The following is a 17,403-nucleotide window of genomic DNA, read 5'->3' on the forward strand; positions in this document are numbered from 1 at the left end:
CAAGTCTGGGGTGGGGGTTAAGAGAGCCAGATTATGATCTGGAAAACCCAGGTTCACACCCTGGCTCTGTTGTGGAAGATCACTGGGTAACCTTGGTCCAGTCGCAACACTAGTTCCCAGGGCTGCTGTTGTTGTGAGGATAAAATGGAGGATGCTGTATGCTGCTTCGGGTCTGCATTGGGGCGAGAAAGACAGATGGAGTGTAAATGTCTAAGTCAATAAATGAAACTGCAGTTGATGTTGGGGAAGCTGTGATCAGATCCCGATACATGTAATTTATCTTTAAAAATGTACCTTTAAAATTGCCTTTAAAGACAGAGGGGGGATTATATGGATTGTAGCTGCAGTGTTAAGGAATGGTGGGAAGATTATGTTTGTGCCCTTATATTGCTTCCAGAGTCAGGAGTAGGAAACAGGCTGTTTTAAGCCTTTTAGGGGGAGGAGGCACTTCACCTCTCTCCAATGCTGTTTTTTAGAGATTAACAGCCCCATCCAAAGGGGAGAGGGAAATCCACAACTGTGAATATTGTGGGGCTGCAACGGCAAATTTGCCCTCCCCAGGGCACTTGCCCTGGCAGAGGGGCAAATCTGCTGGTGGGTGGCTGCCGCAGCCCTCCATAGTGGTGGGACATGGTGTTGAATACCATGCCAGCATCTCTGTGCCCCACTGTCAGTGTAGCAGGGGCAGTCCAGGGACGTGGCCAGGGAGGCGCCAACATCACTTGGCTTCCATACAACCACTGCCCCTGTTGCATTGGCGACTGGGGCTTTGAACTTATACCACCTTTTCAGTGGTGTAAGTCCATTAAGCCAAATGGGGAAGTTCCAAATGCAGGGAGTTTTTTTTTTTTAGCCTCCCCACACCACCAGAAAGCCTCCTTGGATACGGTGGGCCAGCATGGCTGTGGCACTACATCCAGGTGCTTGGTCCTTTGGATGGGGCTTGAAATTAAATTGACCACCAATCTCCAGCATTACACATAGGCTGACCTTAGTTTCTTTTGTTTTGGTATCTTCAGGACATTGTAAATTGTGTGTCAAGCTGTGCTTTTGTTATTTCACCTTTTGCATTGCTGATCCCCCAACAGTGGGTTAGATTAATCCATGTAATTTTAAATGGAGGGTAGGGAAAAAAGAGTGAACGATGCAAAGAAATTTCCCAGGAAAACTGTTCACTTCGTGATTCAGCACAACTCACATTGGGGTGGCGGCGCTTGTATTCTTTTAGACCTCTGTGAAGAAGAGGAGTTTAAAGTCCTGCTCTTGGAACTGAAGCATAAGCATGATGTCATCATGAAATCTCAGATGAGACACAAATCCTCTTTGAGCCGGAGGTCATCAAGCACTGGGAGCAGAGGGTGAGTAGCAAAAACCTATCTGTGGGATGTACATTTGTCTGTCAAGGCCAAACATTGCAGCCTGAGTTTTAGTAAGTCTCCTAACTGGCTGCAGTTCACTGGATATGAAGGCTGAAAGTTTTCTTGGCACTCCCAGTACTTAACAGTAAGCCCTACATAAGAGCCTAGCTGCACATTACATATCACCCTTGCTCTCCATAAGGACTTCTAGTCAGACATCAGCTGCTAGGCCCCCACAGAGCTGTGGGGCCATGAGTTCTCCAGTGAAAACTAAATTCCCATTTGACTTATGGCAGGCATGGGATTCTAGCTTTCTGCTCATATCATGTTCCTGAACCAAAACAAGCCAAGGGAACACTGTCCCCTTGGTGGCTTCACATTCTGCCCATCAGTACACATTGAACCCACCCCCTGTCCCCCACAAACAAATAAATCCCTGTAGAGAGCAAGCATAAAAGTACCATGTAGTTAGACCCTTACAAACAAGCCTAACAGGTTCATAAAAGCAGGTGTAATAAACAAATATATTTATCTATAAATTAAAATTTATACCTAGGAAAAGGGTTTTTCCCCCTCCTCCATTGTTATCAGGGCATCTGGTCTGAGGACTTGGTCCGTAATTCCAAATTCTGTGGGGTACTGACTAAAGAACAAGCTGATGCAAAAAGCTATGTGGGTCTGGGTAAGATGACCTGTCATTGGAGATTCTTCAGGGTGACATCTCATGCAGTTTGCTTAACCATTTGTGGGGTCAAAGTGCTCTTTAATAATAACATAACATTCTTATGGTACTTGCCACTTTCAGAGTAACATAGTTCAAAAAAAATTGGAGCCTGCTTCAAGAAGCTTTCAATATAAACTTAAGCAGTATATGGTTGAAAGAGAATGAAAACAGAAAAGGAAAGAAGAGAAAAGTAAAAGAGATGAATATAAATCATTTCTTGCAAACTCCCATCCAGAAATAATCCCCCACCACCGCAAATGAAAGAGGCAAAGCAAGTCCTTCAACCATCAGTTCTAGGAACCATGTCCTAGAACTAATATTCTCTCCCCCTCCCCTTCACCCACACACTCTTGCTGCTGCTGCTGCTCTTGCTGCCCAGGAGGAGAGAGAGGCTTGTTATTTCAATATTCCTGTGTTAGATTTATCATTAGTTTGATGGATCTAATATGGTACAAATTGGGGAGGGCAAAAGTAGACTGGGGGAGGTGGAATGGAGCCAAAAAGACATCCTGCTTGTATTATCCATAAACACCAACTTGTTCCCCAAATGTAAATAAGCACTGTAAAACCCCACATCTGCTCCCTGCTCCCCCTGTAGTGCATGGGGTGGGGGCAGGGGTGGGAAGGGTTTACACCATCCCTAGAAAAGCGGGGGCTGAGTTCATGAGAACATTAGGTGTATGGTGGGACCAAGCACTCTCTGTTATTATAATGCTGATATATCAATACGACAATTTAGAGGTTGGTGTGTCTTGGCTAACCCTGTGTGGTTGATCTTCTTTTCTTTGACCTCCAATTGCTGGCTACCAAAAGACACCGGCATAATGAGTAGGAAGCAGGGAAAAGCCTGCAACATGGAAGGGGAGGGCGAGGAGGAAGGTGTGGGTGGCAGTGCGAGGGAGTGGGAAGAGTGAATCTAGGTTGGCTGGCTGTGGTTGAAGGGAAGATGTCGGGGCAAAACTGTGCTCACTGGCAAATTTGGTGGTGAAGCAAATTAAAGTCGTGCTAGAAGTGATGTCACTTGCCACAGAGAGAAAGGAAAGTGAAAGTGGGGCTTGAGGAAATACGTCTATAAGAAATCTTGCCATAACGGACATTCACCCCTGCAGCACCACAGACACCTTGTGCATAATCAGTCATTCTCAAATTTTATAGACTGCTCAAAGTAGCATAGAATTGAATGAGAGCCATCTAGTGGTCACATATGGTTGCTGGAATAGACGCTTTAATATGAAGCATAGGGAAGAGTTATTTTAGAAATGTAGAACGGTTAGATTTGAGTCCAGTAGAATCTTTGAGACCAATAATATTTTCAAGGCGTAAGCTTTCAAGAGTCAAAGCTCCCTTTGCCAGACACGAGTTGGAAATGTATCATCTGTAGAAGTGTTTTAGCCATTTTGTATGGTTACTCATTTTGTATGCCTACTCATTTTGTATGCCTACTCATAATACATTGTGCATGCATTTGCAGGAATAGGCACATATATTGTGTATGATAATCAAGTTTCAGGAAACATTTTATGGAAACATAAAGCATGAGGACCAGTTTCATTTATGCCATTTAATGTGCTGTTGAGTCCCTCCCCCACTGTTGGCATACATTTCAGAAGAGAGAAATGAAGTTTTATATGCATATTTTATACTTTGTATGCATATTTTTATACAGGAGCCAGTGTGGCGTAGTGGTTAAGAGAGTCAGACCAGTATCTGGGAGATTCAGGTTTGAATCCACACCCATGCCATGGAAGCTTGTGGAGTGACCTTCAGCCAGCCACATTCTCTCAGTCTAACTGACCTTACAGAGCTGTTGTGAAAATAAAATGGTGAAGAGAATTATATAAGCTGCTTTGGGTCCCCACTGGGAGAAAGATGAAATAAATGAATGAATTTCAAACTGATTTAAAGAGGGAAGTGGGATTAGAGTCGCATTATCCTGGATTTTGTGCCTGCTGTTAACAGATTCCTTCCATCTGAAGTTCAATTTTAGTTACCTGTTGCGACAGACTGCACAGAAAAATAGAGATTTAAAGGTCCAAGTCAGTCAATGGAACAAGGTACTGTCACAACAGATGGGGGAAAAGCCTCCTAGGAACAGGAAAGCACCCTGATTGGGTAAGCTGACCTGTGCTCTAATTGGTGGAGGAACCAGCTGAGGAGGTATCTCTCTGAGAGGAAAGGTTTTGAGAGCTTTTGGATCTGGATTATTGCGATCTGGATTCCTGCAAGTCTCTTAACTGCATGTGTTACATATCTACTCTGAGGGAATTTCAGTGAGGGAATGGATCTGACTTGAAATATACTGAGTTCAGTGTGAAAGCAGAAAATACACAGTCAGGAGAACATTTAGTGGTCAAGGTCTGAAGATGGAATAATAATGAGACTTTCCACTGGTGACCATAAATAAAGGGAGGAGAATTTATCTTCTGGGTGAAGAAGAATTCCTTAACCAGTTAGAATGGGAATTATACAAAAAAGTGAATTCCCAATCTGGTGTATAAGTGTATAAAGTTACCTCAGGAGGGAGATTTGTGTGAAGTGGGTAGCTCATAGTATCAAGGCTGTATGTGTACTGTCTGAAAGGGTACCAACCTGTTAGAGCCCAAAGTCAACATGAATCCATTGACCAGTAACATCTAACTGTACCATCTTAAAGTGGTAACTGAACCAACTTGAAATAAGGAACCCTTCATAACATCTAAGCAACTGAAGACTCTTATTGTAAAGGATTCAATGGTGTTGATGGTGAAGTAACCTTGAGTGCATTCCACAGCCCGGGCGATGGGCCAGATGCATCGGCGGAGACTTTATCTTTGCGCGGGAGATGAAGTCTCCGTTCCCATGGGAATCAGGAAGGGGGGATGGGGTGAATGGTATTATAACCGGTGCTTCTGGCGGGAAGTGTCATTCCTGCCACTGCGTGTACTTGAGCTTTCTAAGATGTCTTAATAAATGGACTTTCATTACCAAAGCCTTTTATTTCTGCGTCTATGGAATTCCTTACACTTATAAAGCTTGAATTGAGAGCGGCTCCTGTGCCAAAACTGATGTTTGTATATAGTTATCTCCTGTCAGATTTCTATCCATTTGAAATATCTCCTGATCCCACCTAGCTCATTTAATAAATTTTACTTCTGTTTGACAAACTCACCGCAGTTCTCTGGTGCTTTGAAAAGGGGGATTTGCCATAAGGGAAAAAAAAACAGGCTGCCTTCACCTTTCTGGAGTTATTAAGGCTGAAGTTTGAAACACCTCATAATGCTGCAATCAAAACAGTTCAAGTCTTAGAAAAGACAGGAAAACCTGCTCAGTATAATGAGGCTACCTGAACCTGCCACAAAGAATTAGGAGGGTGAAGGGGCCTGCCACATCTGTGTACAATTTTTTTAACTTAATTGCACACATTTAGGATTTTTTTCCATTTTACCTCTCCTCTGCATTGGAGTATCTTTGGCATTATTAACAGGTGTATTTTTTAAAAAAACCTGGAAAATTGTGCCACTGGGGAAAAGGAAATTCTAAAGTCACTTTCCTGGAAGTAAGCCCCAGATTTACTTCTGAGTAAAGTAGACCTGCTTAGGACTGCACTCAAAATCTTAAGACAAAGAAAACGGAAGCATAGTAGAACCCTCTCATCCCACTCTTTTGGTGTTGGATTTACTTTGCAAAACTTTGTTTTCTCATAAATGTATTCACTGGATTGAGACCATAATACGTTTGGACATTGGTTGCTTTTTGTTTTGGGTATTTCAGGTTCTCTGCCATCAAGCAGTCACCTTGATATCTGGAAACATATATTTTTGAACAAAAGAAAGGTTCTGAGGAATATGACAAGAACAGCAGATAAGCCTAATTTAGGGCAGATAGTCGGCCAGTCTTCAAAAGAGCTTCACGGCCCTTCGAAACTTTCTGTTATTATTCATGCTAACTGTAATTTGAGAGGACTTCTTTATTCATTAACAAGATCTAAAATGGGAGAAAGAGATTATCCCTGTTTCCCTGAAAATAAGACAGAGTCTTATATTAATTTTTGCTCCAAAAGATGTGTTAGGGTTTTTTTCAAGGGATGTCTTATTTTTGCACCGCCCCCCCCCATGTGACCAGATCAGCTGCGCCGGGGAATCTGTAACTAGGACTTATTTTTGGATTAGGGCTTATATTTCAAGCATCCTCCAAAAAATCCAGAAAAATCATGCCAGGGCTTATTTTAAGGGTAGATCTTATTTTTGGCAATATTTATGAATCTCCTTAAAATATATTGAAGTGTTACTTCATGAAAGGAGATTTGCTATACAAGAAGAACGGTTGTTCCATTTCAATAAAACTGTTTCTGTTTTCTGTTTTCTTTTTCAGGAAAGTGGTTCGGAGGGCAAGCCTTTCTGATCGAACAAACCTTTACAGAAAAGAATATGAGAAGGAGGCCATTGTGTGGCAGCAAATTGAATCTTCTGAAGAGCAAAGAACCTCTGGGTACAATGGTGACATCAGGGAGATTTGCTCCAATCAGGAGAACACAGATCCGGTAAAAGTTATCATGACCTCACCATCCCTCATAATTAAGCAATTTCCAGTCAGGAATCACAGAATCCCTGCAGAAGTGTTTTTTTTTGGTACTGTACACAACAAACTAGAGTGGAAAGCCCATTATCTCAAATCCCAGTGTGTGATCACATATTAGAGGTATGCAACCAAAAAAAAAAAGTCATTATATTTTGGATTCGGATATATAGCAACCAAAAATATCAGTTTTCTAGAGTTCCAAATACCAGTGCGGTATTAGAATTTGTGGGGGGTTTTCTGGTTTTCAATATTTTTCAGTTTCATTATTCCCTATGGGGAATGTTTCTGAGGAGCTGAGGGGGTGTTTTTAAAGGCAGCAAAATTCCAGGGGAGTGGCTAGTCCTTGTCCTTTAAATAACCCTTCCTCCCATTTCAAGGCATTTGAACCAAGGGATCAAATTCTATGGGCCCCTGAAGAAGATGCCCCCGGCCATCTTCCATTATTTCCTGGGGGGTGGGGGAGCGGACAATGTAAATCTTTTTTAAAAAATGTTTTCATGTAAATCCTGATAATGACCTATAGGAACAGTGGAAACCCAACCAATGTAAAACCTGAGAATCTGAATGTACTGAAAGTTCAAGAATCTCAACCTATTTGAAACACAAAAATTTCACATGAAATATAAAAATATACCCCCAACCCCACCACTGTTCACTCTATCTTAGAACGACCTTAAAAACAACAACAAAGATTGGCATAATCCTACCTAAAGCAGACTGATACGCTGATACGAAGCCCTAAGAGACACAAAAACATGGGGGTGGGGGAGGAAAAATGGGGAAAAAAGAGTGCTGGGAGTTTGTAAATGTCAACTCCCAGTATTTCTAGTTAATTGCAAATCCTTCTTAATTTTTGGGGACCCATCTTTCAGTATTCCAGAAAATCCCAGATATATTTGAGAGACCCAAACATGTATTTTAAAATACTGATGAAGTATTTTTTGGAATATATTTTTAGACGGGAAATATCTGAATGTACATTTTTATAAGATATAACCTAACCTCAATATACTGACTGATCAATTTAATGTTGCAACTGTCCCTCTCCAGGGCAATTTGGATACTTTTTGTTAACATGAAAAAATACCATATTTACTCAAAAAGGAAACTAGATTTTTTCCCTAGATATGTCGCCAAGAAAAAGAGGAGATTGTCTTACTTTTGCATAAAAGTTAGTATAGTATTTTTTTTAACAAAACCACACCTTCATATAATATTCGGGGGGTCATATTTTATTCAACGGTGTCTTCCTTTCAGGTCAGTAGAATAGATAAGGCTGTTCTGTATAAGCTATTAGCTATTTAAGAATATTTTTGCTAGCCAGAAAAACAAAGACCATGGCAAAGTTATCATAGTAGAGGGAAAGTGGTATGTGAGAGTGATACCCCACTCCATGAAAATGAGTAAACTTGGTCACAAAATGTCAATTAGATAATGGACAGACAGCCATTGCTGAATATTTTATATCCCTTTGCAATTTCAGAACTCTACATTAGATTCACCCACCCTCCTTCCTGAACTGGCAACCAAAAGCACACAGTGTGACTCAGAAAGTCTCCTCCAGAACGGACTGAGCTTATCCACAGCCACTTACCAATATTCTATCCCCAATGGAGATGTTTGGAAATTGCATTCCGCTGTAGACAACGATTCTAGCCAAGTACTGCCCTATGATACAGTGGGGGTCCCAGATGTTCATCAGATCTGGGGGGGCTACAAAGAGAGGAGCCACCAAACTCTCTCTGAGCTGAAACGGCAGAGGGCTGCAGCCAAGCTTCTCAACCACCCTTTCATCAGTACACACTTTGGCAGCAACATGGACGGGACAACAGAAAATGGGGGAGAAGCTAAAGAGCACTTGTTCAATTCCAGGACTCCTTCGTACACAGCCAATGGGACCTCAGTTTATTATACAGTGTCGAGTGGTGACCCACCTCTGTTAAAATTTAAAGCCCCCATGGAAGAAATGGAGGAGAAGGTGCATGGATGTTGCCGGATTTCCTGATCTAAGTTCATTCCTAACAAGGAGATGCACCCAGTTGGGTGGGGCATTTTTCATCCATCACTGAGTCTGGGCTGTTAACCACTGCTAAATGGGAGAATCTGGATGAGTCATCTGAAGCTTAGCCAGGTTTCATTCATCTTTAGTATCTTATTTTGCTATTGCAGTTCCATTTTAAAAAAAATCAAGCAGCTGTAGGCAGCAAAGTGAAGTCCAAGAGCGGAGACAAGTCCTTGTTGCATATGGTAGGCTACCAGAATGAAACACATTTCATTTCAAATCCCATCCCTGCTTCTGAGCTTCTGGGGCCACAGTACTCCTGAAAACCTAGCCCTTTGGGACAAGCCCTCCCAAGTCAACTCATTCTTGGTGCACAATTACCCAGGGTGCATCAACCAAACCCAGCACTTTTTTTTAACAAGCAGACTTAGTTGACTGCTTAAGACCCAGTTTGCTTGCCTATATGCGAGGCTTTTGCACACAGAAGACATATGCACTTTAATATGACCAACCTGAACATTTCACTTTTTAGGTGAGAACACATTTGGGACATCATGCATCCCTCTGCCAAGCTTATGAGCCATCACTTCCTGATGCACTCTTCGTAGAAAAACAGAGAAAGTTGCATAGGTCATTGGCAAGTTTCACCCCTTTCATAGGTGGGTGGAATATTGTGAGCTCCTTAGAAGACCAATACAACTGAAAACAAATAGGCATGGCTCATGTGTAACCTTCCCCACTGCTTATGATAGGCAGGTCAATCCCAGTTTAAATTTGTCATACTCTAATATTTAATATTCCCCAAATTGCTGCAGGGGAAAGGTTATGAGAGAAGGATAAGATGTACTTCCATTCATCTAAACAGTATTTCTTACCACATTGATCCTTGTAACATCATTCGGTTAGCCTATGATATTATGCCTATTTGAAATGGCTCTTGAACATTGAGGTCAGTGGCCAGTCCCTTACTCTGTTGTGATCTTTGTATCTGTTTCTGATGTTTTCCAATTTTTGCTTAGCCATTTTTTGTCCTGCCTGGCCACTGATGGTAATCTGTTTAGGTTTAAAGAAGGCTAAACTTTTTTATCCCCAGAAAGGCAGAACAGAATGTTATGAATGATGCAGGGCTGCCACCCAAAACAAGATCTCTGTTGTGTCGAGTCCCTGCATTGCAGTATCTTGGCTTGAACCTCTCAAATCAGTAACTGTCATAGACAGTGAAAGGGATAAACATACACACACAGAGACATACATACACACATATCATATCACAACAGCGTGAAGCTCTGCTTTACAAAGAACCTGATAAAAAGCAGAGTCATGTCTTCTGTAGTATTCACCTCTGCCCAATCAGAGAGCTCTTCCCATGGAGCCAGAAACATTACCTAGCAGCTAAGTTTTAGAATACACTGATTACATCATTTCCATTACATCTCAGAGAAGCTGTATATGGGAGCCTTCCCCTCCTTACATTTAGCAGATATATACTACTGACCACTGCCACCTGGTGTGCACCTACTAAAACTAACATTTAAAGCAGGACTTTAAAACCACACATGCACTGAATCCACAAGGAAACAAAATGGGTAGCCACATGAGTTACAATATTATCGAGCACATGCCACAAGTTTGTATTCTGTTCCTATTGTGACTAAATGTCTGAAGCATTGCTGAGTAGCAAAGCAGACAGGACTTGAAAAAGGGGTGTGTATGGTTAGCATAGCTGCCTCAGCAGCGGGCTTCTCTTTTCATATTTGGGTGATATGAAGAGAAAATGCCTCTGAATTAGAGCAGAAACTCACATTGTTCCAGGGACATGGGTTCAGGAGCTAAGAAGCAATATTCCGTTTGTTCTACATCTGATAAACATCTCTGTGTGCACAATGGCCCCAGTTGTATTCAGTCAATTCTCGACTTGTCCCAGCAATGCAACATCTGCCTCCAGTTTTGAAAAAGGATAGCACTGAAAGTGTAGAAACAATAAGCTGGGCATTTCTTCCAACAGAATTGTCCTCTTTCGACTAAACTACTCTGACATGGGATTTCTTTAATTGACAGGTCTGGAGATTTGACTGTTTAGTCATATGTCTTAATTAAATTCTCATTTTCATACAAACTTGAAAATTATAAAGTGTCACTTTGCTCTTTCTGGTTTTCTGTGCAATCCTTACTCTCCCACGAAGGTGAAAAACCCTTTTTGTGCATTCAGTTGAAGCATGGAAATGGGGGACGTGTCTGTTGCTGCTGCTCCCAAATTTGCACATGTTCCTCTAAAGAAAGGCCTGTGTGTGAAGAAGACTTGAGCCAAATTCTTTCCATGCATCCAAACAAACGTGCAGCCAGCCCAAAGGGAAGCGCACGCTGGATGTTACTGTTTCATGAGCATGTTTCATGTTAAATAGTTATTGAAATAAGAAATGGTTTGCTACTATTATCCACCACTCCTCCAACAATTATGAATATCAAATAGCAGAGAGTTAGTGGACAGCCCACTTCATATTGGATATGCTGATTATTACCGCATGAGGTGTGAAGTGCCTCTTAACAGTACCTGCTAAAGTTGCAATCCTAAGCAGTTAAATTGTTCTAAGCCCACTGACTTCAGTGATCCTAGAAGGGTATACTTCTGTTTAGGATGGCACTTTTACTTGGAAGTCAGTCCTACTGAATTAAGTAGAACTTAATCCAGAGTAAATACACAGGAGACTAAAATGCAAAATTCTTATTTCACTAGCCCCTCATCAATGCTTTACTTATCAACATTTCTCTTTGAACTGAAAGGTAAGATTTCAAAGGAAATAGTTGTAGAGGACAAACAGATTGCAACTTTACTGAAGGGTTGCCTTCACAAACAGGGATCTCCTCCTGTTTTTCTTCCACTATTTATCTTTCCTTGAAAAGTAAAAATTGGCTTTATCAGAACATTCTGGCATAAAGGAGGAGAGCATATCTAAACATCCTACCCAAGTCACTTTTAAAGTTGGTTTCCACAAGCAATCTGTTTCTGCAAAGAATGCTGGGAAATTGCACCCCCCGCCCAAGAGTTCTAGCAGCAGCGAGTGTGCTGTTCGTAGCTCAGAGATGGAGAATCTGCTTTGCACACAGAAAATTCCAGGTTCAATGCTTAGCATTTCCAGTCAAAAGGATCAGGCGAAAAACCTCCACCTGAGATTCTGAAGAGTTGTTGCTAGTCATTGTAAACAGGACTGAGAAATCAGCTTCATGTGTTCAGGGGTTTATTTTTGTACTGATCAAATCCTTCCAGGATCCCGTTATGCTGTGTATCAGTGATATATAGTATTCTGTCTTGCTCATCAGGTGGTAAGAAAAAATAGATTGGGGTAAATGTTTGTGCACCCAAGGAGTTTGTAAAAGGGCATATGATGTTGCTTTACTACCTTTTCGGGGGGGGAAAGTTGAACCAGCACTTGAATATTCTCTCTGTATATTCTGAACATATGTTCCTCATGTTGTCTGCTGCAGAGTTTTCCAGTTTTCCAAAATGATCAGAGTCTTGTTCCAGGTGACTGAAACAGCTCAGGTGTGAATAGTCCTTGCAATTTGTGCGTAACTCTTGGCCATCTCAGCACAAGCTGACCAAATGCCTCAGCATCCCTGAAAGATGCAGAAAGAGACAAACTTATTCATGTAATGCTTATCCTGCTCTGGTCCCTCTTGCCCATTCTCATCAATATATTTACATATATGTGTTGCGTATTTGAGTCTGCATGTACCTCCCGCTTTCAATGAGATTGCTAGTATCCTATTTGTTCTCTATGCATTTTCTTTAATACATTTTTCTTGCATGTGATGGGGGAGACTGACTTATCGTCAAGAAATTCCTACACAGAGGAAATCTGTGAAGCAAAACACATTGCATGGGCATAGGCAGTTCATTTCACTGCAGGTACATTGAGCAGCTTCTGCATGCTGTCATGCAAAAAAACACATTCAACACCACACTTTGAACCATGCAGAAACACCCCAAACCCACCTAGTCCTTAAAGATTAGAATTTAAAATCCAGTTTTTGTCAACATGTATGAGAAGTGTAATTTGGTAACAATGCCATTGGCATAAATCTGTTAAAGGAAACGTGAGATTTACCACAGGTCAAAACTCCAGGGTGAGCTTTGCAAACCCACTCACACAAATGAGAGCTGGGTGACTGATACAATCCTGGAGGATGCTTTATCTGCTGGAGTATGAAAGTAGCTGTGAAGGGGGTTAATTTCCACAAAATCATTTTTTTAAATCTATGATTAGTAGTACATTTTCTCCAAGGTCCGGTTATATACACAGTTTCCCCTCAATTTTAGCCTGACAGCCCAGTAACTTGGGTTAAGCCAACAGAGTGTCACTGGCCCAAGGTCATGCAGTGAATCCCATGGTTTCCGAGGTTTTTACAAAAAGATGTTAGTAGATTGTGTATTCCTTTGTCATAGAACTCAACATGCTGCCACAGAACTCCTTGTTGTAGAATGCTGGGTCTTAGTGCCTACTTAGTCCTGCTCCTCACACCCGTTTGATGATAGTCATTCAACTAACTATAAATGCTCTTGTATCAAAGTACCATGTTCGATAATGCACAAAATAATGGTTTTGGTAAGTCAGCATGTAAAAATGAATAATTCTCATATTATTTCAGGACTATATTCAAATGTGGAAGTGTACAATTTTCTCAACCGCTGAACCTCAAATGACTATACTAACATCTTTATCTGAGACACAGTAGCCAAACACTCAAATCACTACAATGCTACATTGGCTTGCTTGCAAACATTACTCAAATGATCCTGGCCTATGAGGCTTGAACTAATTCTGTTTTCAGGCACCAGCTCTTAATTTTGCACATGGATTTATTTACTAGGATACTAGAATCTAAATTCACCCACATCACAGACAGTAGGAGAATGTGTAAGCTATTACTTGAGAAGCAGCAAAAGGAAGAATTCTCATAAATGATATCAAGTATTCCTAAAGGCAAAGGGAATTTTATGAGGGTGATCCAGAGCTTTGGGAATGGACCCACATCAAAAGAATCATTCCGTCGTTTTAGTTGGATTTACCACAATGCATTCCTCTCAGGTTGTGCAAGGATAGCTCATGTTATATTGTGGTATGTCTGATGATACTTTTAAAAAAGGGTTTTGATAGATAATAGCATTTCAGTCCTCCCAGGTAACTTTAGGTATTTAGTGTTTGTAAAAATTTCATCCAGGCCCTAAACCTAATTATTTTTTCTACTTTCATCTCTTAAAAAGACAAAAATTAAATCCCAAAGTATTATTCTTGTAGTATTATAAGCAGTACTATTATCTTCTTCAGGGTCTTTCAGGCTTGGCCTACAACTAAGCCAACTGTTGAAGCATGAAACCCCCCAATGAAAATTATACACGATTGCTTTATTATGAAGGACAATTTCTTTTGGCTGAAGCATCCAGCAGTGCGGCCAATATGTTATGTAGACAGCTCCTGGATTTTTCAGGATGGCTTTCCCAAAAATGAGACACCTAAAAACAACTTTAGTTGATCCTATTGTAGCAACAATACTGCGTCTTTTAATTTCCCGTTTTAGTTCCACAGTGTGCAGGCATAGCAATAACCTGTAACTCATCTGGGATGAGATTTCAGTCATAACCATGACATTCTTTACACAAGAGCAATCCAGTTAATTTGAATGGGACTATTCTGCTATAAACAGGATTGCAACTCTGCCCATTCTGTTTGGCACTGAGGATGTAACAAGTCTTCACTTTTACTCAAAGAAAATGTACAAAATGTTTCCATTGAAAGACTGCAGCCCTTCAAGGTAGATATGGCCTTAGAATTAAGGCAATATCTCAGCATTTGACTTTTCTTCCTTGCCTTGCCTAGAAAAGAGGAAATGTACTGACCACAATAAGATCTACAAAATGTATAGTTAAACTTCTGCATAGGCAAAAACTCTGGTCAGCCCTTTGCAATAACTTGACTCCATGGATCTCTAGAGATGATACACATATATTAAAATTATGTATTTTACTAAACTACATACCTGTATATTACATTAGCAGCACTGTGTATAAAAATGTCATTTTTGACACACAGAATCTAATATATTAAACTTTTAAAAGAAGGATTATTTGATATTTTATGGAATTGACTTCATATTGCTATAATATATGTATGAGAAAATATATTAAACTGTCTGAGGGTCTGATGCCAAAAAGAGTATGTGTGACAGTATTAGTTTCTGACTTCAGTGTAACAATTTTTAATTTAAACTATTAAATTTCTTTTATTAACAAGATGCTGAGTCTTCATGGTAAAAAATAATTTAAATATCTGCACATCTGCAGGTGAGCTGTAGGACAGACTCCTTGCATTGTGTACGGTCACCTTCCTTTTAGCACCAAATGCCTTGTGATATAAAGATGAAGGTGTGGAGGAGCTGTGGCTCAGTGGTAGGGCATTTGCTTGGCATGCAAAAGTCCCAGATTTCATCCCTGGCATCTCCAGCCAAAAGGATCTGGTGATAGGTAATGTGAAGGACCTGAAGTCCTAGACGGCTACTGCCTGCCTGAATAGACAGTATGGACTCTGATCGAATAGTGGCTTGATTCAGTATAAAACAGCTTCATGGATTCAGTAAGCCATGCTTTCATGGATTCAGCAAAAAGTAGTGAATTGGACTACATTGCAATCCTTTTTAATTGGACTGACTCGCAAGCAGTTCCAGAAACTTGGGATATCTCGAACAGCAGCTTCTTAACCCAACCCAAGAATCTATAGATGAGTTGGGCGGAAGGACAGACAAAATGGATGGTCCAGTTGAACTTGCAAATGGATGCACATAAAAACAGGTATTTTCCAATCAAAATAGCTTAGAAATTTTGCTAAATTGTTTGCAACTTTTCAATTTTGGGAGGGGAAAAAAGACAATTAAAGCAAAGATTCAATACAGGTTTATTATTGAACTATGCCTAGGATGAAATACAGAAAGTGAATGCAGACCACTGTTTCTCCCTCCCTCTCAAAGTACTGGAGCTCAAGTGTACCTGACGGAGCTTATCAGGACAGCAAACGCAAGTAGATAATTTACCGTACACAGTGAAAATTGGGGAACTTTCACATGAAATAATAATGACTGCCAACTTAAAAGGCTTTAAAAAGGGGTTTAGACAAAATAAATAGCTATTAGCCACAATGACTAAGGAATCTCCAAGTCTGTAGGCGGTATACATCTGAATATCAGTTCAGAGGCAACAGCAGAGGGTGGATTTGGGCTCTGTGGCTTGCAAGCCGGTCAGAGAACCCATCGGGAACATGATGCTGCACTACTAGGAATGCTGGTATGATCAAGCAGAATGCTCTTATGCTAATTTAGAAGCAAGTCTTTATGTTCAGCAGGGTCTATTTCCACCCTAGAGTTTAGGGCCTCTGTCCCATTTGAAGAATATAAAAAAGTCTTCAGTTCCACATATGCTGCCCACAACTGCTTTGTATGCGCATTTCCTTCACCCTGCAAAATAGCTCCTACAGTCTCTCCCCACCCTCAAGGACTCTGCAGCTTAAATTTGCAGAGAAGCCAGAACAGGCACTTCCGATCATTGCTAGCAACGTGTGACTAATATTGGAAGTAACCCAAACAATCAAATTGCTGAACCGAGTTTATAGATACCTGCTGATATAACATAGGAGTGCAGTTTCAAATCAAAAGACGCTGTGTATTGCCAATGAATGTGGTGCGTGCGCGCTTCGCTCTCTTGTCCTGAAATACTGTTAGCTTTTTAAGGCAAAAGGAAGACAGGAGGGCGGTGGCTAACTGACGCTGTTCAAAACAGTGCCTTGGGGTGGAGAGATGACTTCACGTTGCCCGTCCTGTCTCTGAACTGAGGACCAGATCCTGGGATAGCAGAGTAGTAACAAGCCACTGACATCTGTTGTAGCATTGAGGACCAGAGGGGTGTGTGTGGTAGTGGTGGTGGTGGGGAGGAGATGGGAAGAGATACAGGCAGCTCTTTTTCGCATTATTATTTACAAGGTTGCTTACTGAAGTTGTGGGAAAACCAAGGCGTGAGTTCGTTCCAGGGGCCAACATGACACACCCTGTGAAAGATGGGTGGAAATACTTAAGCTGCAAAGCAATTTGTTTATTACTCAGCAAGCACACTTTCACAACCAGGTGGCAAAGCATTTATACTACTTACCCAGATCACATTCTCAGCTCTGAGAAAGGTAGAACATTTGCAATTTCCACAAAGCTGCATATGTAAGGGACTCATTACCTCAAGCCACAGATGAACACCTGATAAAATCTGGAATGGGCTACTGGTTACCCAACTGTGTATTAATACTCCTGACCAGGGGGAGGGTTATTATTGTCCTGCAGGATTTGATTTCTAACTTCCAGTGTAGCCTAATGATTAAACCAAGGATGGAGAGAGCTGGGTCCAAATTCATGTTTACTCATGAAGTTCATTGGGAAAACTAAGGGCCAAACAAGACAGTAGCACGTCCCTGAATCTGCTACAAGGACACAGCACCATCTTACAGATTGTTTTTTTAACTTTGCAAAATGCTGTGGGCCCAATCTTCTGGGGGGTCTGTGTGCAGAAAGACATAGAGCTCCTGTTTCCCACCCCGGCATATTTTCAAGATTAGACCTGGGAGGTACCCTCCTTGATTGGACCACTGGTTCATTTAGTTGTGCATCTCGTTTCACAGAGTAGCCAATCAGGTGCACGTGGAGAGCAGAGTCTAAGTCCCTGAATCTTTTTT

At 41.1% G+C, this 17,403-nt stretch overlaps 1 protein-coding gene across 1 annotated transcript in view; it reads left to right on the forward strand.

Annotated features, from left to right (window-relative positions):
• PPP1R16B (protein phosphatase 1 regulatory subunit 16B) overlaps positions 1-14,930 on the forward strand; it is a 100,743-nt gene extending 85,813 nt beyond the window's left edge. The window contains exons 9-11 of the mRNA XM_048497585.1: positions 1,229-1,358; positions 6,433-6,601; positions 8,123-14,930. Of these exons, the coding sequence (XP_048353542.1) occupies positions 1,229-1,358; positions 6,433-6,601; positions 8,123-8,644 (821 nt within the window). The 3' untranslated portion in view covers positions 8,645-14,930. The remainder of the gene's footprint in view (positions 1-1,228; positions 1,359-6,432; positions 6,602-8,122) is intronic.
• Positions 14,931-17,403: the final 2,473 nt, after the last annotated feature.

This window comes from Sphaerodactylus townsendi, linkage group LG05 (assembly GCF_021028975.2).
Source record: "Sphaerodactylus townsendi isolate TG3544 linkage group LG05, MPM_Stown_v2.3, whole genome shotgun sequence".
Classification (NCBI taxonomy): Eukaryota; Metazoa; Chordata; class Lepidosauria; order Squamata; family Sphaerodactylidae; genus Sphaerodactylus; species Sphaerodactylus townsendi.